General features: G+C 43.3%; 1 protein-coding gene across 1 annotated transcript in view; it reads left to right on the top strand.

Moving 5' to 3' along the window:
• The window catches only part of si:ch73-61d6.3 (occludin), a 43,542-nt gene that overhangs the window by 6,809 nt on the left and 13,031 nt on the right, over positions 1 to 23,702 (top strand). The window contains exon 4 of the mRNA XM_029708133.1: positions 8,591 to 8,748. Coding sequence (XP_029563993.1) covers positions 8,591 to 8,748 — 158 coding nt within the window. The remainder of the gene's footprint in view (positions 1 to 8,590; positions 8,749 to 23,702) is intronic.

Below are 23,702 nucleotides of genomic sequence, written 5' to 3'. Positions count from 1 at the left end.
TATTAATACACTAAGTATGTGTTTTTAGATGCTCCCAGTTTTAATGCAGGAATATTTAATTTACTATGGGTCTTTGTCAGGTTGAACATGACACGTTACTATGACTAATCTATCCTCTCTCCCTAATCAGTTATAACACATTAAGAAATGTTAAATCTTTGACAGTTAGAATTGCACAATACCTCAGTCAGTTACAAAGTTTTCTTTACCCGAGGTAAGTTCTACTTCAAAACGGACTTTGGAATGCGAGGTTGCAGTTCCCTGCTTTTACTTTATGAGTTGAAAGTCCACGAGGAGTATCATCTCATGCTTTTTATGACAGAAAATGTCAATAAAGAGTAAAGAAAAACATGACACACTTACAATATAATTCTGTAGTGGGGGCTTGGTTTAGGTGTGTGTATGTATGTTTTCACGTATCTGACTGTGCCCCTGTATGTCAAAGGGTATCAGTCAATACAGTGAGTATTGTATTAGCTGTGACACATTAACTGGTCATTGATCAATCTCAACCCAACATTGTCCTCTTGTACACTTTCTTTCAATTCATGTCTCTCGCCTCAACCTTCTCTCAATTACCAGACAACTGAGAATTGTCTGATCGTAAAATGTTGGCCACGCTTAGGAAAATCAAACTAGTAACCTTTAACCCGTGCCCTACTCTAGTTTCACATTTTAAGAGCAGCCTTTTGACTCCTCAGGTTAGTTTTATAGCTGCTAGCTTTGGCTACAGTGTTGCCACTCTACTGAGGGGCTGTTGCTATCAGGCGGGTAACATGGCTGTGTGTGGAGCTCATAGGTCCTGTATGTTCAGTCTACCTGGTTTCACTCTGGCTGATCATTAACTAGTATAAACAGGTGGTTTCTAGAGCTCTTATCTAAGGCTGACTGTGTGGCTGGCTGGCTGGGGTTTTAAACGCCAACAAAATGTCAGGGTTGCATGTCAACAAAAGGCATTGTTTCCAGGGTTATTGGTGCCAGGGGGCAGGCATTGTTTCCAGGGTTATTGTTGCCAGGGGGATGGCATTGTTACCAGGGTTATTGTTGCCAGGGGGAAGGCATTGTTACCATGGTTATTGGTGAACTAGTACTGATCTAGACTGGGGATGTGTTGTTCTTGTTGACAGATGTGTGGCATGTGAAAGTAGTCAATGTAAAGCAGTCACAAGTCAATTTCACTTAATCCTCAGTTAAATTAGCAAATTATTGAAATTCGTAAAGGAATCCTTAAAGGCATATGAATGGAATTGAAATGTATTTCCTGTAATTGTCTGAAGGCAAAAGGAATGGGTCCCATCCCTCCTTGTTATGTTGTGTTAGTCCAGCAGGTTTGTGGTCAATACCATTTCAATTCTAGTCAATTCAGAAAGTAAACCAAATTTCTCATTAAGAAGCATTGCAGAGTATTGGAATAAACATTTCAATATACTTCCTGAATTGACTGTAATCTACCCCAACCCTGTACTTCAGTAAGTTTTTTTTTACAAGGGGTGTTATCTAGTTGTTTGTGGTGAGAGTGGTTGTCACAGAGCATACCCACAGATGGCCCTCGTCAGGGGAGAGGAGAGGGCAGGACAGGAGAGGGCAGGACGGGAGAGGGCAGGACGGGAGAGGGCAGGACGGGAGAGGGCAGGGCAGGAGGGAGAGGGCAGGGCAGGAGGGAGAGGGCAGGACGGAGAGGACGGGAGAGGGCAAGGCGGGAGAGGGCGGGACGGGAGAGGACGGGACGGGAGAGGAGAGGAGAGGGCGGGACGGGAGAGGAGAGGGCGGGACGGGAGAGGAGAGGAGAGGAGAGGGTGGGACGGGACGGGAGAGGACGGGACAGGAGAGGAGAGGAGAGGAGAGGGTGGGACGGGAGAGGAGAGGACGGGACGGGAGAGGAGAGGAGAGGACAGGACGGGAGAGGAGAGGAGAGGGCGGGACGGGAGGGCGGGACGGGAGAGGAGAGGACGGGAGAGGAGAGGAGAGGACGGGACGGGAGAGGACGGGACGGGAGAGGAGAGGACAGGACGGGAGAGGACGGGAGAGGAGAGGACGGGAGAGGAGAGGGCAGGACGGGACGGGAGAAGACGTGTAGTATATACTAAAGTATCTTTCAGCCCATGCTGTGAGTCACCCCACACTGGTTCAATGACAGTTACTTTGACTCCCTCTGACCACTGTGCCCAGGGCCCTGTCTCTGTCTGATGACCTCACCCACACTGGCCTCATTCAGCCTGACCAGGCTCCTTTGTCCTCCGACAGATGATGTCACATGTTCTGCAGATGTAAGGCTGAATGATGTGGTAGAATATTAGACCAACCTTGACTCTGATAGACAACATGATGACATGCATTGGTTGACAGTTTATTACACTGTTCAATACACAATGCATTACCACAGTTGTCCAAACTAAAGCCTTGCTGTTTGAGTCTGACATCTTGTTTCTTATGCCCAGTGCAGACTAGTGTTTTAAAGTGCTTGGCCGTTCCCTGCTCTGCAAATACATTGATTTGGATGAAGACGTGGCCTTTGAAACAGGCGTTCAGTAATATGGCTAAATGCATTTGCTTCTCTTTAGTATTCTCTGCAAACCCTGCAATTAATATTTGATTTAGTGATACTCAGTATAACTCCTTCTGGTGCCGCCTACTTCTTTAAGGCAAGGAATAGTGCAGGCTTAACGGTGCAGATATGCAGAAATCGACTCAAATTCGAATAGTTCGCCTAATTTCAGTTTATGTGACAAAACAAACAAGTATAGTGTAAATAATCATTGTAGCATCTAAACAGCTGTTAGATAAAAAGAGGGGGTGTGGTTGGCTGCCGCTTATTTACCCTCTACCATGCTCAGCTGTGGGAACATAGCAGCTGACTCTCCCTCCATCTCTGCCCCATGCCTGCTTTCCTTTCCCTCCCACCCCCTGTCTTTGCCTTCCTGTCCCTACCCCTCTCTCTCCTTACCCATAATCCTCCCTGTCCCTACCCCCTCTCTCCTTAGCCATCCACCTTCTGCCCCTATCCCCCTCTCTCCTTACCCATCAGCCTTCCTGCCCCTATCCCCCTCTCTCCTTACCCATCATCCACCTTCCTGCCCCTATCCCCCTCTCTCCTTAGCCATCCACCTTCCTGCCCCTATCCCCCTCTCTCCTTACCCATCAGCCTTCCTGCCCCTATCAATTCAATTTAAGGGCTTTATTGGCATGGGAAATATATGTTAACATTGCCAAAGAAAGTGAACTAGATAATAAACAAACAGTAAACATTACACTCACACAAGTTCCAAAATAATAAAGAAATTACAGATGTCATATTATGTGCAAATAGTTAAAGTACAGAAGTGAAAATAAATATGTGTTGTATTTACAATGGTGTTTGTTCTTCACTGGTTGCCTTTTTCTTGTGGCAACAGGTCACAAATCTTGCTGCTGTGATGGCACACAGTGGTGTTTCACCCAATAGATAAGGGAGTTTATCAAATTTGGGTTTGTTTTCGAATTCTTTGTGGTTGTGTGTAATCTGAGGGAAATATGTCTCTAATATGGTCATACATTTGGCAGGATGTTAGAAAATGCAGCTCAGTTTCCACCTCATTTTGTGGGCAGTGTGCACATAGCCTGTCTTCTCTTGAGAGCCAGGTCTGCCTACGGCGGCCTTTCTCAATAGCAAGACTATGCTCACTGAATCTGTACATAGTCAAGGCTTTCCTTAAGTTTGGGTCAGTCACAGTGGTCAGGTATTCTGTCACTGTGTACTCTCTGTTTATGGCCAAATAGCATTCTAGTTTGCTCAGTTTTTTTGTTAAATTCTTTCCAATCTGTCAAGTAATTATCTTTTTGTTTTTTCATGATTTGTATGGGTCTAATTGTGTTGCTGTCCTGGGGCTCTGTGGGGTCTGTTTGTGTTTGTGAACAGAGCCCCAGGACCAGCTTGCTTAGGGGACTCATCTCCAGGTTCATCTATCTGTTGGTGATGGCTCTGTTATGGAAGGTTTGGGTCTCGCTTCCTTTTAGGTGGTTGTAGAATTGAACGGCTCTTTTCTGGATTTTGATAATTAGCGGATACGGGCCTAACTCGACTCTGCATGCATTATTTGGTGTTTTACGTTGTACACAGAGGATATTTTTGCAGAATTCTGCATGCAGTCTCAATTTGGTGTTTGTCTCATTTTATGAATTCTTGGTTGGTGAGCGGACCCTGGACCTCACAACCATAAAGGGGAATGGGTTGTATAACTGATTCAAGTATTTTTAGCCAGATCCTAATTGGTATGTTGAATTTTATGTTCCTTTTGATGGCAAAGAAGGCACTTCTTGCCTTGTCTCTCAGCTCGTTCACAGCTTCGTGGAAGTTACCTGTGATGCTGATGGTTAGGCCAAGGTATGTATAGTTTTTTTTGTGTGCTCTAGGGCAACGGTGTCTAGATGGAATTTGTATTTGTGGTCCTGGCAACTGGACTTTTTTTTAAATTATTTTTGTTTTACTGAGATTTACTGTCAGGGCCCATGTCTGACAGAATCTGTGCAGAAGATCTAGGTGCTGCTGTAGGCCCTCCTTGGTTGGGGACAAGGATCCCCCTCTGTCTATCCCCCTCTCCCTCCCACTCTCCCTGCCCCTCAGCCTCCCTACTTTCCTTTCTTGCCACATACCCTCTTACCTACCTCTTTCTTCCTCCCACCCTTCCATCCCTACACTTACTCCCTCCCTCCCACCTTCCTTCCCTCCCTCCCTACCCCAGGTCCTAGGGGCTCAGACATTCCTTCCCTGCTTATTCAGGCTGCTCACGGCCCAGCACCACTCTACTTCATGCAGAGAGGGGCATTGTTGGAATTCCTAGATGACTTGCCTTGTGCTCTTCAAAAGGTGGCCTTCTTCCTGGTTCCTGCAGCTGCAGGGAAGTGCTGCCTGTACCCCACCCAATGATTGTTTCTTTCTAGCAGCAGGTCTGCTGTTGTTACAGAGAACCTGCACTGTGAAGTTAGTAATGCAGTGCACATGTCTTAGGAACAGTAGCCTACTACGTTAGATGATCTCACTCACTCACTCACTCACTCACTATAAATTGCATTGTTAGTGACAGAGATGAAATAAAGTGACAGATTGCCTCGGCTTGCAGTGTGACCCCATCCTGAGGCCTTTATTGTGGAGAACACACGACCTTTCCACTCACACAGGAAGGACTTGCTGATATAGATTAAGACTTGGTTGTTTATATCCCAGCGACCTCTCCCTTTGTATGGAGGAAAAGGAAAGAGGAGTTAGTCTGTTGCAGGTGTACATAAGACGCAAGCCTTTTTTTGTTTTCTTTGACTATTTGTTTTTTTATAGTTTTTCTACAGAACTCAGTCCGGCGCCATGGCCGGATCCGGGGTCTGGGTGGGGGCGACGACCCGCACCGGAGCCGCCACCAACACTAGCCCCCCCCCCCCGGTTTCAGGTTTTGCGGCTGGAGTCCGCACCTTTGGGGGGGGGGTACTGTCACGCCCTGACCATAGAGAGCCCTTGGTTCTCCATGGTGTTGTAGGTTACGGTGTGACTAGGGGGTGTTCTAGTCTTTTCATTTCTATGTTGGTGCTCTTGGTATGGTTCCCAATTAGAGGCAGCTGATGTTCGTTGTCTCTAATTGGGGATCATACTTAAGGTGTCATTGTTCCCACCTGCTTTGTGGGATATTGTTTTGTGTATGTAGCACCACTACTTTCATGTTTCCTTGTTGGTTTATTGTTTTGTAGAAGTTTCACTGTTTATTAAAAGATGTGGAACTCTAATCACGCTGCGCCTTGGTCCGTCTCATCACGCACGTGACAATTTTTCCCATAGGTGATTTTAGAAACACTTAAAATAAGGGCTGTGTTTTCATGTAGGCTTACCCTGCCGTGACGTTTTGATAACCGGGTAAATCTCTCTAGGACAAGGTGACTTTTATCAATATATTTGCCTGTATTTACCCTAATTAACTGCTAATGTGGCTATCATAAGGAACTACAAATGCCATGACGTTCTGGACAAGACTGCCGAATCCAGGCAAAGGTAAAAATCTCTGGATTAACTATCTAATGTTGGCTAAATGTAGCAATTAATAAATAGGCAACATTTCTTTAAATGGACAATACTGTGAATGGTCTTGTTTAAATTGACACTACCTGTTAGCAAAGGTGTCAGCTAGAGATGACGTGCAGGTATTTGTAGTTTTGCATGATGTCTACTTTTATGCTAATTAGCATTTTTCGAATCTGAGTAAATAGAGCCGACTATATTGATAAAAGTCAACTTGAGAGATTGAGATGGTTATCAAAACATCACGCCAGGGTAAACCTACACAAAACACAACCTATATTTTAAGTGTTTCTAAAATTCCCTATGGGAAAAATGAATGTTGGAAAAACGATTGGAACCAATTCCCTGTTTGACCGCTAGGTTTTATGGGTATTATGATACCTCCACTGTGGGGCTCTATAGGGTTCCTTTGTGCATCTAGAGATGTGACATTTCTGGGTGCATTAAATGCATTCTGGCAGGAGTGTAGTAAGTCCTATCTTAAATTGCAGTAGTTTATGTCTTAGGTTGTAGAAGCAGGTTTGAACATTTTCACATATCTGTTACCAATGGTTCTCCTTAATTTCTTCCTTTTAGTTCTGTTTCCCATTTTTTTCTTACAGGTTCTGAACCATCAGGTAGAGTTTCAATCAACCGTTGATATAACCTGGCAATCGACTTCTTTGGCATAGCAGCTTCTCTCAGTATTTTTTTCAATGCTAGATGCCTTAGGTACATCCAGATTCTGTTGAAGGGATTTAATAAGATTTCTGAGTTGTAAGAACTTAAAGAAATTGGCCTTGTATAATCCAAATCTTTAGTGTAATTGATTGAATGACGAATAGAGATCCATCCTAGTGCACATTATCAAAATTCACGATGCCACTTTAGAACCAGGACTTAAAGGTGTTGTCATTAAACACTGGAAGTAAGGTGGGGTTAATCCAAATAGGGGTGCCTGGCAATATTGGTTCTTTCCACCTCATGAATTTATGTACATTTTCCCAAACACGAATGGAATTGAGAATCAATGGATTGTCTGTTTTTTTTCTTTCTGCTGCAATGCCTTGGACCCGACGTGGTGAAATATATTTCCGATGATACGGTATTACATTTATGGTTTCGATAGTCGTCCATGCACAAGGATTGTCTGCTATCCATTATTTAAGTGAAAGCAGTTGTGGATCCCAGTAATACATCTTCATATGAGGTAGTCCAACAACCTCCAGCTTTATAGGGGAAGTGTAAAACAGTCAATTTAACTTTTCAGGTCTTTACATTCCACATAAAGTTGGAGAGCAACTGACAAGGCATGGAATAAATACATCAACCTTGGGAATATATATTTATTTGGATTATGTTGACCCTACCTAACATAGAAATAGGGAGAGATCTCTAAACATCAGATTCTATCTTATCTATTAAAGGAAAGTAATTGATTTTATATGCTTCCTCCAGGCTGCATGGTATCAGTACACCCAGGTATTTCTTACGTGTCTTTGTCCATTGCCACTTAAATTTACTTTCTAATCTTGAGAAGTAATGATTATTTCAGTCTTCTCCCAATTCACTTTGAATCCTGATACAGCACTATATGTGTCCAACAGTTGTAAAATAAATGACAGAGAATGTTTTGGGTCAGATAAATAAAGTAAAATGTAATCTGCATACAAGGAAGTCACATTTTGATCTCCACCAATCTCTAAGCCCCGGATTGAGCCATGAGTTCTAATTATTGATGCTAGGGGTTCTGTGGGCTAATGAAAATAAATAGCTAGACAAAGGACATCCCTGTCTTGCAAGCCCTTTCTTAGCTAGCTTAGCTAGCGTGGATGTTCAAATGGAATCAAGGCCAACTGTCATAAACTTTCCCTCTGTTTTACTTCAATGATACGACTGGAGCTGGACAGAGAGAGCTTCCTGCTAACATCATTACACTAATGGTCATTTTTTTGGGACAGTAACTAAGGGAAATGGGTCTGTGGTGATTGTTGGTAACTTGGCATGGTGTCCTCTTGAATCCGGTGAACCAAGCAGGTAATTCACATTTCACTCAAGACCCGGGCTGGCCAATTATATGCCTGGCCGACTGCTCAGCCAGGCTGAGAACAGTCATTTTTAAAAATGCCATACCTGTATCCTTGGAGAAGATTACATGGAGGCAAAGTCAACACAGTTCCCCCTTTAGCCTCATAGAGTCAGACCTATTAAAGTGAATTACTGTCTAATGCCATACGTGCTCACATAATGCCCTGTAGTAAGAAGGGGCCCAGTCTCTTGCATCCTGGTACTATAGGTTGTGGAGGAGAGGAGGCCTAAAGTTGCTCTAGCTTCAAATCTTTCTGAAACAAACTTTGAAACAAAGTCTCAGCCTGTCCTCTACATTACTTTCAAGGTCCAAGACTAGTGTTTTTATTCCAGGTCTTCACCAGAGAGGATGTTGGGTAATGTTATGGTCATGCTAGGAAGTTCGCATGAAAACAGTCTTGTGACACAATAGCCACCTCTTTGTGTTAGTGTGCTGCTGACAGAGGCCCCCTCTGTGTGTGTGTGTGTGTTTCCTGGCTGCTTTAGGTGAACAATGTAGAGGATGGACAAAGTACCCAGGGTGCACCTACCGTGGTGCTGTCAGAGAAGTCCGTCCCCCTCAATGCCTCAGCCAATAGCATCATCTCCTACCCGACCAAGGCTGACAGCAGGGTGTTCACTGGAGACACCTACAATGATGACGTGTGAGTAAACAGACAAACAACATCACCTCAGTCCTGTTCCAATGCATCTTTCCTTTTTCTCTTCATCGGTTATATGCTCCCTTTCCTTGAACATACTCAAATCAATTGTATTTGTTACATCCCCTGAATGCTGTGAATGTGCAGGATTACACGGTATTTGAGGTAGATACTGTATGTACATATAGGCAGGGTAAAGTGACTAGGCATCAGGATAGATAATAATAAGGTATTTGAGGTAGATACTGTATGTACATATAGGCAGGGTAAAGTGACTAGGCATCTGGATAGATAATAACAGTAAAATAAAGAACAGAGTAGCAGCAGCGTGTGTGTATGTATGTGTGTATGTATGTATGTGTATATATATATATATATATATATATATATATATATATATATATATATATATATATATATATATATATATATATATATATTAGTGCCTTGAAAGTATTCATACCCCTTGACTTATTCCACATTTTGTTGTTACAGCCTGAATTCAAAATAGATTTTTACGCATCTACACACAATACCCCATAATGACAAAGTGAAGAAAAAAACATGTTTTTAGACATTTTAGCAAATGTATTGAAAATGAAATACATAAATATCTCATTTACGTAAGTATTCCCACCTTTGGCAGAAATGATAGTTGTGAGTTTTTCTGGGTGAGTCTCTAAGAGCTTTCCACACCTGGATTGCGCAACATTTGCCCATTATTCTTTTTTAAATTCTTTAAGTCAAATTGGTTGGTGATCATTGCCAGTCAACCATTTTCAGGACTTGCCATAGATTTTCTAGTAGATTTAAGTCAAAACTGTAACTCGGCCACTCAGGAACATTCACTGTCTTCTTGGTAAGCAACTCCAGTGTATATTTGGCCTTGTGTTTTAGGTTATTGTCCAGCTGAAAGGTGAATTCATCTCCCAGTGTCTGGTGGAAAGCAAACTGAACAGGTTTTCCTTTAGGATTTTGTCTGTGCTGAGCTCCATTCCGTTTCTTTTTAATCCTGAAAAACTCCCCGGTCCTTATTGATTAAAAGCATACCCAGCACCAGTATGTTTGAAAATATGGAGAATGGATTTGCCCCAAACATAACACTTTGTATTCAAGACATAAAGTACATTTCTTTGCCACATTTTTAGCAGTATTACTTTAGTGCCTTGTTGCAAACAGGATGCATGTTTTGGAATATATTTTTATTCTGTACAGGCTTCCTTCTTTTCACTTTTCATTAGGTTAGTGTTGTGGGGTAACTACAATGTTGTTGATCCATCCTCAGTTTTCAACTATCACAGCCATTAAACCCTGTAAATGTTTTAAAGTCACCATAGACCTCATTGTGAAATCCCTGAGCGGTTTCCTTCCTCTCCAACAACTGAGTTAGGAAGGACACCTGTATCTGTGTAGTAGTGACTGGGTGTATTGATACACCATCCAAAGTGTAATTAATAACTTCACCATGCTCAAAAGGATATTCAATGTCTGCTTTTTAAAAATGTTGTACCCATCTACTAATAGGTGCCGTTTGTGAGACATTGGAAAACCTCCCTGGTCTTTGTGGTTGAATCTGTGTTTTTAAATCCACTGCTCGACTGAGGGACCTTACAGATAATTGTATGTGTGGGGTTCAGAGAGGAGGTAGTCATTAAAAAATCATGTTAAACACTGTTATTGCACACAGAGTGAGTCCATGCAACTTATTATGTGACTTGTTAAGCACATTTTTACTCCTGAACTTATTTAGGCTTGCCAAAACAAAGGGGTTGAACACTTATTGACTCAAGACATTTCAGCTTTTCATTATTAATTTGTAAAAATGTATAATTTTTTCCACTTTGACATTATTATTGTGTGTAGGCCAGTGACAAAAACAAATCTAAATTCAGGCTGTAAAGTCAAGGGGTGTGAATACTCTCTGAAGGCACTGCGTGTCCAAAACATTAGGAACACCTGCTCTTTCCATGATTTAAACTGACCAGGTGAATCCAGGTGAAAGCTATGATCCTTTTTTTCACCAATCCACTTCAATCAGTGTAGATGAAGGGCAGGAGAACTGTTAAAGAGGGATTTTTAAGCCTCTAGGCAATTGAGACATTTTTATTTATTTATTTTGTTTCACCTTTATTTAACCAGGTAGGCAAGTTGAGAACAAGTTCTCATTTACAATTGCGACCTGGCCAAGATAAAGCAAAGCAGTTCGACAACATACAACAACAGAGTTACACATGGAGTAAAACAAATATACAGTCAATAATACAGTAGAAAAATAAGTCTATGTACATAATGTGAGCAAATGAGGTGAGATAAGGGAGGAAAAGGCAAAAAAGTCCATGGTGGCAAAGTAAATACAATATAGCAAGTAAAACACTGGAATGGTAGATTTGTAGTAGAAGAAAGTGCAAAGTAGAAATAGAGATAATGGGGTGCAAAGGAGCAAAATAAATAAATAAATACAGTAGGGGAAGAGGTAGTTGTTTGGGCTAAATTATAGATGGGCTATGTACAGGTGCAGTGATCTGTGAGCTGCTCTGACAGCTGGTGCTTAAAGCTAGTGAGAGAGATAAGTGTTTCCAGTTTCAGAGATTTTTGTAGTTCGTTCCAGTCATTGGCAGCAGAGAACTGGAAAGAGAGACGGCCAAAGGAGGAATTGGCTTTGGGGGTGACCAGAGAGAGATACCTGCTGGAGCGCGTGTTACAGGTGGGTGCTGCTATGGTGACCAGTGGGGGACTTTACCTAGCAGGGTCTTGTAGATGACCTGGAGCCAGTGGGTTTGGCGACGATTATGAAGCGAAGGCCAGCCAACGAGAGCGTGCAGGTCGCAGTGGTGGGTAGTATATGGGGCTTTGGTGACAAAACGGATGGCACTGTGATAGACTGCATCCAGTTTGTTGAGTAGGGTGTTGGAGGCTATTTTGTAAATGACATCGCCGAAGTCGAGGATCGGTAGGATGGTCAGTTTTACTAGGGTATATTTGGCAGCATGAGTGAAGGATGCCTTGTTGCGAAATAGGAAGCCAATTCTTGATTTAACTTTGGATTGGAGATGTTTGATGTAGTCTGGAAGGAGAGTTTACAGTCTAACCAGACACCTAGGTATTTGTAGTTGTCCACATATTCTAAGTCAGAACCGTCCAGAGTAGTGATGCAGGACAGGCGGGCAGGTGCAGGCAGCGATCGGATGAAGAGCATGCATTTAGTTTTACTTGTATTTAGGAGCAATTGGAGGCAATGGAAGGAGAGTTGTATGGCATTGAAGCTCGTCTGGAGGGTTGTTAACAGTGTCCAAAGAAGGGCCAGAAGTATACAGAATGGTGTCGTCTGCGTAGAGGTGGATCAGAGAATCACCAGCAGCAAGAGCGACATCATTGATGTATACAGAGAAAAGAGTTGGCCCAAGAATTTAACCCTGTGGCACCCCCATAGAGACTGCCAGAGGTCCAGACAACAGGCCCTCTGATTTGACACACTGAACTCTGTCTGAGAAGTAGTTGGTGAAGCAGGCGATGCAGTCATTTGAGAAACCAAGGCTATTGAGTCTGCTGATGAGGATGTGGTGATTGACAGAGTCGAAAGCTTTGGCCAGGTCAATGAATACAGCTACACAGTATTGTCTCTTATCGATGGTGGTTATGATATCGTTTAGGACCTTGAGCGTGGCTGAGGTGCACCCATGACAAGCTCTGAAACCAGATTGCATAGCGGAGAAGGTGCGGTGGGATTCGAAATGGTCGGTAATCTGTTTGTTGACTTGGCTTTCGAAGACCTTAGAAAGGCAGGTTAGGATGGATATAGGTCTATAGCAATTTGGGTCAAGAGTGTGGGGCTCTATTTTAACAAACCTAACGTCATGGTCAATCTAAGCGCTGGGCGGCAGCGCTATAGTTTCGGGGTATGTCCAAAATATTTGTTATATTTTCACAAGCACAATTCTCGGCGCAGTTGCTGGCGTTGGCGCGAAAGGGCTGGATTTTGATGAATAAACAAGTTGTGGGTGTGTCAAGGCGTGGCCCTTCACTGGCCAATCAGAACGTGCTCCATGGCTAAATATGTGGTTGCTTTAAGTTGTGTATTTACGGTCTTCTATGTACTGCCTTGGAATCAACTCCAATTCCAATGTTAGTCAATTATTATAGTTTGTTAAACAGTTTACAGAAAGAAAATAACAAAATGTTGACCTGTCCTGCTGTAAATACAGTATGTAGTGTACATAGCATTCACACTGATATAGGGGCTAGGCCTGCTGTAAATACAGTATGTAGTGTACATAGCATTCACACTGATATAGGAGCTAGGCCTGCTGTAAATACAGTATGTAGTGTACATAGCATTCACACTGATATAGGAGCTAGGCCTGCTGTAAATACAGTATGTAGTGTACATAGCATTCACACTGATATAGGAGCTAGGCCTGCTGTAAATACAGTATGTAGTGTACATACCATTCACACTGATATAGGGTCTAAGGCTACTGTAAATACAGTATGTAGTGTACATAGCATTCACACTGATATAGGAGCTAGGCCTGCTGTAAATACAGTATGTAGTGTACATAGCATTCACACTGATATAGGGGCTAGGCCTGCTGTAAATACAGTATGTAGTGTACATAGCATTCACACTGATATAGGGGCTAGGCCTGCTGTAAATACAGTATGTAGTGTACATAGCATTCACACTGATATAGGAGCTAGGCCTGCTGTAAATACAGTATGTAGTGTACATAGCATTCACACTGATATAGGAGCTAGGCCTGCTGTAAATACAGTATGTTGTGTACATACCATTCACACTGATATAGGGTCTAAGCCTACTGTAAATACAGTATGTAGTGTACATAGCATTCACACTGATATAGGAGCTAGGCCTGCTGTAAATACAGTATGTAGTGTACATAGCATTCACACTGATATAGGGGCTAGGCCTGCTGTAAATACAGTATGTAGTGTACATAGCATTCACACTGATATAGGGGCTAGGCCTGCTGTAAATACAGTATGTAGTGTACATACCATTCACACTGATATAGGGTCTAAGCATACTGTAAATACAGTATGTAGTGTACATAGCATTCACACTGATATAGGAGCTAGGCCTGCTGTAAATACAGTATGTAGTGTACAAAGCATTCACACTGATATAGGAGCTAGGCCTGCTGTAAATACAGTATGTAGTGTACATACCATTCACACTGATATAGGGTCTAAATACAGTATGTAGTGTACATACTATTCACACTGATATAGGGGCTAGGCTTGCTGTCAATACAGTATGTAGTGTACATAGCATTCACACTGATATAGGGGCTAGGCTTGCTGTAAATACAGTATGTAGTGTACATAGCATTCACACTGATATAGGGTCTAAGCCTACTGTAAATACAGTATGTAGTGTACATAGCATTCACACTGATATAGGAGCTAGGCCTGCTGTAAATACAGTATGTAGTGTACATAGCATTCACACTGATATAGGGGCTAGGCCTGCTGTAAATACAGTATGTAGTGTACATAGCATTCACACTGATATAGGAGCTAGGCCTGCTGTAAATACAGTATGTAGTGTACATAGCATTCACACTGATATAGGGGCTAGGCCTGCTGTAAATACAGTATGTAGTGTACATAGCATTCACACTGATATAGGGGCTAGGCCTGCTGTAAATACAGTATGTAGTGTACATACCATTCACACTGATATAGGGTCTAAGCCTACTGTAAATACAGTATGTAGTGTACATAGCATTCACACTGATATAGGGGCCACAGATGTCCTCACCATAAAACCAGGACAGTGAATCATTCAAATAAGTTTGGTTTTAATAAAATGAAACAAAACATTTTTTTTACAACAGTAGATACATGTAAAATGTAATGATATCATAAAATTACCAGGATAAAAAAGAAACACGATGCATTGCTGTTGAACCAGCCTTCGTTATAGTAGAACCAGGATAAGTAAGGGCAGCCTACGGAGGGCTTGGGTTTAAAAAACATGAAACTGAAAACAAACAATTGTTACCGGAAAATAACTTCTAAATACGAGGTTCACCGGTATTCACTGAGGTTCTCATCTGTTGTTTCATGATGGGCATGGACACATGTAGACTACATCATGGAGGGGGTTTTACGTACGTCCAAAATGGGAGCTGCATGGCTAAAATAATGTAGGCCTGCCTACAATCAGCGGTGTAAAGTGCTTAAGTAAAAATACTTTAACTTAAGTAGTGTTTTTGGGTATCTGTACTTTACTTTACTATTTATATTTTTGACAACTTTCACTTCACTATATTCCTAAAGAAAATAATGTACTTTTTACTCCATTTTCCCTGACACCCAAAACTAGGCAAGTTGTTACATTTTGAATGCTCATACACTTATCAAGAGAACATCTCTGGTCATCCCTACTGCCTCTGATCTGGCAGATCTAAATGTTAAAGTGTGCCCCTGGCTATCCGTAAATAAAACAAAAGAAAAAGGTGCCGTCTGGTTTGCTTAATATAAGGAATTTTAAATTATTTTTACTTTTAATACTTAAGTATATTTTAGCAATTACATTTACTTTTGATACTTAAGTATATTTAAAACCAAAAACTTTTAGACTTATACTCAAGTAGTATTTTACTGGGTGACTTTACTTTTACTACAGTATGACTTTTGGGTACTTTTACCACCACTGCCTACAATACATAGATAAAAAGGTCATGTCAGCTCGCTGTTTTACTCCTCTCAAACTTGATGTTTAATAAAGCTTTGGTGATTTTAAGATTTATTTCCAAGCAGTCTCATGAGCCAAACTCTTGATCAACAGTTTTGACTAACCTACTTGATTACATTGGGCAGGACAAAATGAAAACAGAGGGGAAGCTACGCTTGGTTTTTAGTCAAATAAAACAAAATGGGGGGAAACATGACTGTTTAATATCTCGAAATACAAAGTATACAGGCACCCAAAGCACATCTTGTTCCATGCACACGGCTGAATAGGCTGCGTTTCCGCCGTCGAAATTCATGCCATAACCAACTGCGTGACCACTAAAACCAGCTTTTGGTTGGTCTTAAATATCCCTACCAGCGCTGCCTGAAATTAGCACTTTGGATCATGTTTTTAAGGACAAATATTTCCACCCCTCCCATCTGAGGGGAAGCGTGCTGATGTTAGACAGGTAAATTACCGAACCTGGTGTTAGGGCTAGAAAATGCCAATGCCGGGGCTGGAAAATGCACGTTTTTACATGACGAAATTGCAAGCTAACGTGCATTCCGTATTTGGAAAGTTACACATCTAGAAAACTTGATTGCTGAAAAGTGAAACATTTTGGGACTATGTCAACAATGGACTAATGAAACAAATACCAAAAGAGAGTTTTTGGGTGGAATTTTCCTTTAATGCCAGCCCAAAATAGATGGATTGTGTATGTGTTCCATTCAGAGGGTGAATGGGCAAGACAAAAGATTTAAGTTCCTTTGAATGGGGTATGGTAGTAGGTGCCAGGCACACCGGTTTGAGTAAGTCAAGAACTGCAACGCTGCTGGATTTTTCACGCTCAACAGTTTCCTGTGTGTATCAAGATTATTATTTATTTAACCTTTATTTAACTAGGCAAGTCAGTTAATAACACATTCTTATTTTACAATGATGGCCTACCCCGGTTAAACCCTCCCCTAACCCGGACGACGCTGGGCCAATTGTGCGCCGCCCTATGGGACTCCCGATCACGGCCGGTTGTGATACAGCCCAGGATTGAACCAGGGTCTGTAGTGACACCTCTAGCACTGAGATGCAGTGCCTTACACGCTAGACCCACTCCAATTTGCCGCCCTGTGCAACTGGGTCCTGGACTTTCTGACAGGCTGCCCCCAGGTGAAACAACATCTCCACCCCGCTGATCCTCAACACTGTGGCCCCACAAGGGTGCGTTCTCAGCCCTCTCATGTGCTCCCTGTTCACCCATGACTGCGTGGCCATGCACGCCCCCAACTCAATCATCAAGTTTGCAGACAACACTACAGTGGTAGGCTTGATTACCAACAACGACGAGACGGCCTACAGGGAGGAGGTGAGGGCCCTCGGAGTGTGGTGTCAGGAAAATAACCTCGCACTCAACGTCAACAAAACAAAGGAGATGATTGTGGACGATGGGCCCACAGTGGAGAAGGTGGAGAGTTAATTTCCTCGGTGTACACATCACGGACAAAATGAAATGGTCCACCCACACAGACAGCGTGGTGAAGAAGGTGAAACAGAGCCTCTTCAACCTCAGGAGGCTGAAGAAATTTGGCTTGTTACCGAAAACACTCACAAACTTTTACAGATGCACAATCGAGAGCATCCTGTCGGGCTGTATCACCGCCTGGTACGGCAGCTGCTCCGCCCATAACCGGAAGGCTATCTAGAGGGTAGTGAGGTCTGCACAACTCATCACCGGGGGCAAACTACCTGCCCTCCAGGACACCTACACCACCCGATGTCACAGGAAGGCCAAAAAGATCATCAAGTACAGCAACCACCCGAGCCACTGCCTGTTCACCCCACTATCATCCAGAAGGCGAGGTCAGTACAGGTGCATCAAAGCTGGGACCGAGAGACTGAAAAACAGCTTCTATCTCAAGGCCATCAGACTGTTAAACAGCCATCACTAACATTGAGTGGCTGCTGCCAACATACTGACTCAAATCTCTAGCCACTTTAATAATTAAAAATTGGATGTAATAAATGTATCACTAGTCACTTTAAACAATGCCACTTTATATGTTTACATACCCTACATTACTCATCTCATATGCATATACTGTACTCTATACCATCTACTGGCTGCACGGCCATCGCTCATCCAGATATTTATATGTACATATTCTTATTCATGCCTTTACACTTGTGTGTGTATAAGATAGTTGTTGTGAAATTGTTAGATTACTTGTTAGATATTACTGCACGGTCGGAACTAGAAGCACAAGCATTTCGCTACACTCGCATTAACATCTGCTAACCATGTGTATGTGACAAATAAAATTTGATTTGACCAAACCGCACGTGCACGTTGATTTTGTTCACCCACACCAGAAGCGATCAGGACACGCAGGTTGAAATATCAAAACAAACTCTGAACCAATTATATTTATTTGGGGACAGGTCAAAAAGCATTAAACATTTATGGCAATTTAGCTGGCTAGCTTGATGTTGCTAGCTAATTTGTCCTGGTTTAGAAACATTGGGTTGTTATTTTACCTGAAATGCACAAGGTCCTCTACTCGACAATTAATCCACAAATCAAACGGTGAACCCAAATTTGTTTCATCTCTCCTCCTTCCTTCAGGCTCTTTTTCTTCTTTGGACTTTATATGGCAGTTGGCAACCAACTTTACAGCATTACTACAACCGTCCGGAGTGTGGACCTAAGTTCATCTTTCAATCACCTACATGGGTATATGAAAAAAAACAATGAAGAGATGGCACGTGGGTATATGCTCCTAAAAGCCAATGAGATGGGAGAGGCCGCACTTGCACTGCGTTGAGCATCACAAATAGAACCAATTTTAGTGCCTGGCCACGCTGACGCTCGCTGACGCACGGGAGCAGTGTTGGTGTAATGACTGAATAACATGTACATTTATTTAGCAGCGCTCACGCACGCGGTGTGGTCAACATGTTAGACTGCTGCACCACTCGGGAGCCCTCTAGAATGGCCCACCACCCAAAGGACATCCAGCCAACTTGACAGAACTGTGGGAAGCATTGAAGCCAATATGGGCCAGCATCCCTGTAGAACGCTTTCGACACTTTGTCGAGTTCATGCCGTGATAAATTGAGGCTGTTCTGATGGAAAAAGGTGGTGCAACTCAATAGTAGGAAGGTGTTCCTAATGTCTAGCGAGTGTGCATAGAGTCAGTGCAAGATGGGGTCAATGCAGATAGTCCGGCTAACCATTTAATTAACTATCTAGCAGTCTTATGGCTTGGGGGTAGAAGCTCGCTGAGCCTGCGTATCCGAGAGCCCGGTGCCGTTTGCCGGACGGTAGCAGAGTAAACAGTCTATGGCGTGGGTGGCTGGAGTCTTGATGTAGAAGACCTGGAACATATCCCAGTCTTTAGTAGCAAAACAGTCTTGTAGCCTCATGTCTGCTTCATTGGACCACTTCCATATTTAGCGCATCACTGGTACTTCCTGTTGGAGCTTTTGTTTGTAAACAGGAAGCAGGAGAATGGAGTCAGTCAGTTTTGCATAAGGAAGGACAAGGGAGGACCTTTTATGCATTTCTCTGGGTAGAATAAAAGTGGTCTAGAGTTTTAGCAACTCTGGTTGGCAGACGTGTTGGTAGATGTGAGGGAGAACGGTTTTAAGTCTCCCCGTGTTAGTTTCCACCCACTAGAAACGCTGCCTCTGGGTAAGCGGTTTCTTGTTTGTTTATGGCCCAATACAGTGGAGGGATGTAGACAGCCGTGATAACTACAGATTAGAACTCTCCTGGTAGATAAAGGGGTCTACAGCTTACCATGGTGTATTCTATATCAGGTGAGCTAAAGCTCAAGATGTCCTTGACACTGAAAGCAACACACCAGTTGTTGTTTATGAAGAGGCACACCCCTCCCCCCATTGGACTTTCCAGAGGCCGTTTTCGTCCGATCGTGCTGCTGCATGGAGAAACCACTGAGTTCTACATTCATATCTAATTTTATTTCTCACATACAGTTGTTTAGCATGTTATTGCGGGTGTAGCGAAATGCATGTAGAAATGCTTATAGTAATCCAGCCACGTTTCTGCAGCACATATAATATTGCTGCTTTTCAAGTCTCTCTGATAGGAGACTCGCGAGTGAAGTTCATCCATCTTATTCTCCGGTGACTGAACATTTGGCAATAGAACGGAGGGGAGATGCCGGTCGATTTTCTCTTTGTTCCAGTCTCGCCGGGATGCCGGCCCGTCTGCCACGTCTACGCCTGCAGCGTTTTGATAGCCCATGAAACAAAGGTCCGGTATGAACAAAGGAACAGCTGAGTCGGAGTTGAAGTGGGATTTTAAGTTAAATTGAGGTTTGTAACTGTCGATCTGATGTCCAGAAGTGCTTGGTGGTCACGTGATAATAGTATGAACTTTCTGTATGAATAAAGTCAAGATAAACATGAAAAAGTCACCTAAAGTCGGTTTGGAACTTGTAGGATGTCGCTCCTCTCCGTCGGAACCATCTTTCTTAGAGAATATAGAACGCATCTTGCGCAACTCTATACAAATAAGAGAAAGTACTGTACTTCAGCTTGTAGGCTGTGTAACTGTAAAGGAAAATTAGGTCTGTTTGAATGGGTTTCCAATAACCTGCATCGTTCGTTCCTGCCTTCATAATCACTGATCTGACATAATAGGGATGGGTGTGAGACAGGCTTCCAGTAAGTAGCTTTCACCTATCCGCCGGTGATGTCAGATCATTGATAACTTTCAGGAAGGACGGAAGGAACGACGCATGTTAAACACTTACGGACAGACGCCCTTCTCTGTCAGAGTTACACATACCAGGTCAAGAGCTTGGTCACATGCTAGGTCAAGTGGTCTTATTTGGTCTTATTTGCAAATGGGTGCACAAGACCTGGTGCTGTGCAGTAAACAATGCCTCTATCAGACCATATGTCAAACAAAACCTACTTCATGAAGTCCAGTGCCTGGGACAGGAGAGTAATGTATCGACCGCCCTCAGAAGTATCAAGGAAAGTCAACACACATCTATAAAGTGCTCATTAAGAGTTGAGGCTCATACATATTTAGAACAGTTAGTGGAACAATAACAATGGATGCATGCTTCTAAATTATTATAAACAAATCAATTACACTGAATAAGAAACATTGTAGCTCTCACCATATCATTGCAACCCTTATTGATGCTTTATGAACTTAGCAAAAAAACAGAAACTAACCTTTTTCAGGAGCTTGTCTTTCAAAGATAATTCGTAAAAATCCAAATAACTTCACAGATCTTCATTGTAAAGGGTTTAAACAATGTTTCCCCATGCTTGTTCAATGAACCATAAACAATTAATGAACATGCACCTGTGGAACGGTCGTTAAGACACTAACAGCTTACAGACGGTAGGCAATTAAGGTCACAGTTATGAAAACTCAGGACACTAAAGAGGCCTTTCTACTTACTCTGAAAAACACCACGGGAAAGATGCCCAGGGTCCCTGCTCATCTGCGTGAATGTGCATTAGGCATGCTGCAAGGAGGCATGAGGACTGCAGATGTGGCCAGGGCAATAAATTGCAATGTCTGTACTGTGAGACGCCTAAGACAGCGCTACAGGGAGACAGGATGGACAGCTGATCGTCCTCGCAGTGGCAGACCACGTGTAACAACACCTGCACAGGATCAGTACATCCGAACATCACACCTGTGGGACAGGTACAGGATGGCAACAACAACTGCCCGAGTTACATCAGGAACGCACAATCCCTCCATCAGTGCTCAGACTGTCTGCAATAGGCTGAGAGAGGCTGGACTGAGGGCTTGTAGGCCTATTGTAAGGCAGGTCCTCACCAGACATCACCGGAAACAACACTGCCTATGGGCACAAACCCGACAGGACTGGCAAAAGTGCTCTTCACTGACGAGTCGCGGTTTTGTCTCACCAGGGGTGATGGTAGGATTCTCGTTTATTAAGGAATGAGCATTACACAGAGGCCTGTACTGTGGAGCGGGATTAATTTGGAAGTGGAGGGTCTGTCATGGTCTGGGGCGGTGTGTCACAGCATCATCAGAGTTTGATCGGAGTTTGTTATCATTGCAGGCAATATCAACGCTGTGCGTTACAGGGAAGACATCCTCCTCCCTCATGTGGTACCCTTCCTGCAGGCTCATCCTGACATGACCCTCCAGCATGACAATGCCATACTGCTCGTTCTGTGAGGGATTTCCTGCAAGACAGGAATGTCAGTGTTCTGCCATGGCCAGCGAAGAGCCCGGATCTCAATCCCATTGAGCACGTCTGGGACCTGTTGGATCGGAAGGTGAGGGCTAGGGCCATTCCCCCCAGAAATGTCCAGGAACTTGCAGGTGCCTTGGTGGAAGAGTGGGCTAACATCTCACAGCAAAAACTGGCAAATATGGTGCAGTCCATGAGGAGGAGATGCACTGCAGTACTTAATTTTGTATTTTTTTTATTTCACCTTTATTTAACCAGGTAGGCAAGTTGAGAACAGGTTCTCATTTACAACTGCGACCTGGCCAAGATAAAGCAAAGCAGTTTGACACATATAACAACAGTTACACATGGAGTAAAACAAATATACAGTAGAAAAATAAGTATATATACAATGTGAGCAAATGAGGTGAGATAAGGGAGGTAAAGGCAATAAATAGGCCATGGTGGCGAAATAAATACAATATAGCAATTAAAACACTGGAATGATATATTTGACAGTAGATGAGTGTGCAAAGTAGAAATACTGGGGTGCAAAGGAGCTAAATAAATAAATAAATACAGCAGGGGAAGAGGTAGTTGTTTGGGCTATTTATAGATGGGCTATGTACAGGTGTGGTGATCTGTGAGCTGCTCTGACAGCTGGTGCCTAAAGCTAGTGAGGGAGATAAGTGTTTCCAGTTTCAGAGATTTTAGTAGTTCGTTCCAGTCAATTGGCAGCAGAGAACTAGAAGGAGAGGCGGCCAAAGGAGGAATTGGCTTTGGGGGTGACAAGTGAGATATACCTGCTGAAACGCGTGCTACGGGTGGGTGCAGCTATGGTGACCAGCGAGCAGAGATAAGGCGGGACTTTACCTAGCAGGGTCTTGTAGATGACCTGGAGCCAGTGGGTTTGGCGACAAGTATGAAGCGAGGGCCAGCCAACGAGAGCATACAGGTTGCAGTGGTGGGTAGTATATGGGGCTTTGGTGACAAAACGGATGGCACTGTGATAGACTGCATCCAATTTGTTGAGTAGGGTGTTGGAGGCTATTTTGTAAATGACATCGCCAAAGTCGAGGATCGGTAAGATGGTCAGTTTTAGGAGGGTATGTTTGGCAGCATGAGTGAAGGATGCTTTGTTGCGAAATAGGAAGCCAATTCTAGATTTAACTTTTTGGATTGGAGATGTTTTATGTGAGTCTGGAAGGAGAGTTTACAGTCTAACCAGACACCTAGGTATTTGTAGTTGTCCACATATTCTAAGTCAGAACCGTCCAGAGTAATGATGCTGGACGGGCGTGCAGGTGCAGGCAGCGATCGGTTGAAGAGCATGCATTTAGTTTTACTTGTATTTAAGAGCAGTTGGAGGTCACGGAAGGAGAGTTGTATGGCATTGAAGCTCGTCTGGAGGGTTGTTAACACAGTGTCCAAAGAAGGGCCAGAAGTATACAGAATGGTGTCGTCTGCGTAGAGGTGGATCAGAGAATCACCAGCAGCAAGAGCGACATCATTGATGTATACAGAGAAAACAGTTGGCCCAAGAATTGAACCCTGTGGCACCCCCATAGAGACTGCCAGAGGCCCGGACAACAGGCCTTCAGATTTGACACACTGAACTCTATCAGAGAAGTAGTTGGTGAACCAGTCGAGGCAATCATTTGAGAAACCAAGGCTGTTGAGTCTGCCGATGAGGATGTGGTGATTGACAGAGTCGACAGCCTTGGCCAGGTCAATGAATACGGCTGCACAGTACTGTTTCTTATCGATGGCGGTTAAGATATCGTTTAGGACCTTGAGCGTGGCTGAGTTGCACCCATGACCAGCTCTGAAACCAGATTGCATAGCGGAGAAGGTACGGTGGGATTCGAAATGGTCGGTGATCTGTTTGTTAACTTGGCTTTCGAAGACCTTAGAAAGGCAGGGTAGGATAGATATAGGTCTGTAGCAGTTAGGGTCAAGAGTGTCCCCCCCTTTGAAGAGGGGGATGACCGCAGCTGCTTTCCAATCTTTGGGAATCTCAGACGACACGAAAGAGGTTGAACAGGCTAGTAATAGGGGTTGCAGCA

The sequence above is a fragment of the Salmo trutta genome, chromosome 22, assembly GCF_901001165.1.
Source record: "Salmo trutta chromosome 22, fSalTru1.1, whole genome shotgun sequence".
NCBI classification, from domain to species: Eukaryota; Metazoa; Chordata; class Actinopteri; order Salmoniformes; family Salmonidae; genus Salmo; species Salmo trutta.
The sequence above is the reverse complement of the archived record's forward strand: the minus strand, read 5'-3'. Positions and strand labels throughout refer to the sequence as shown.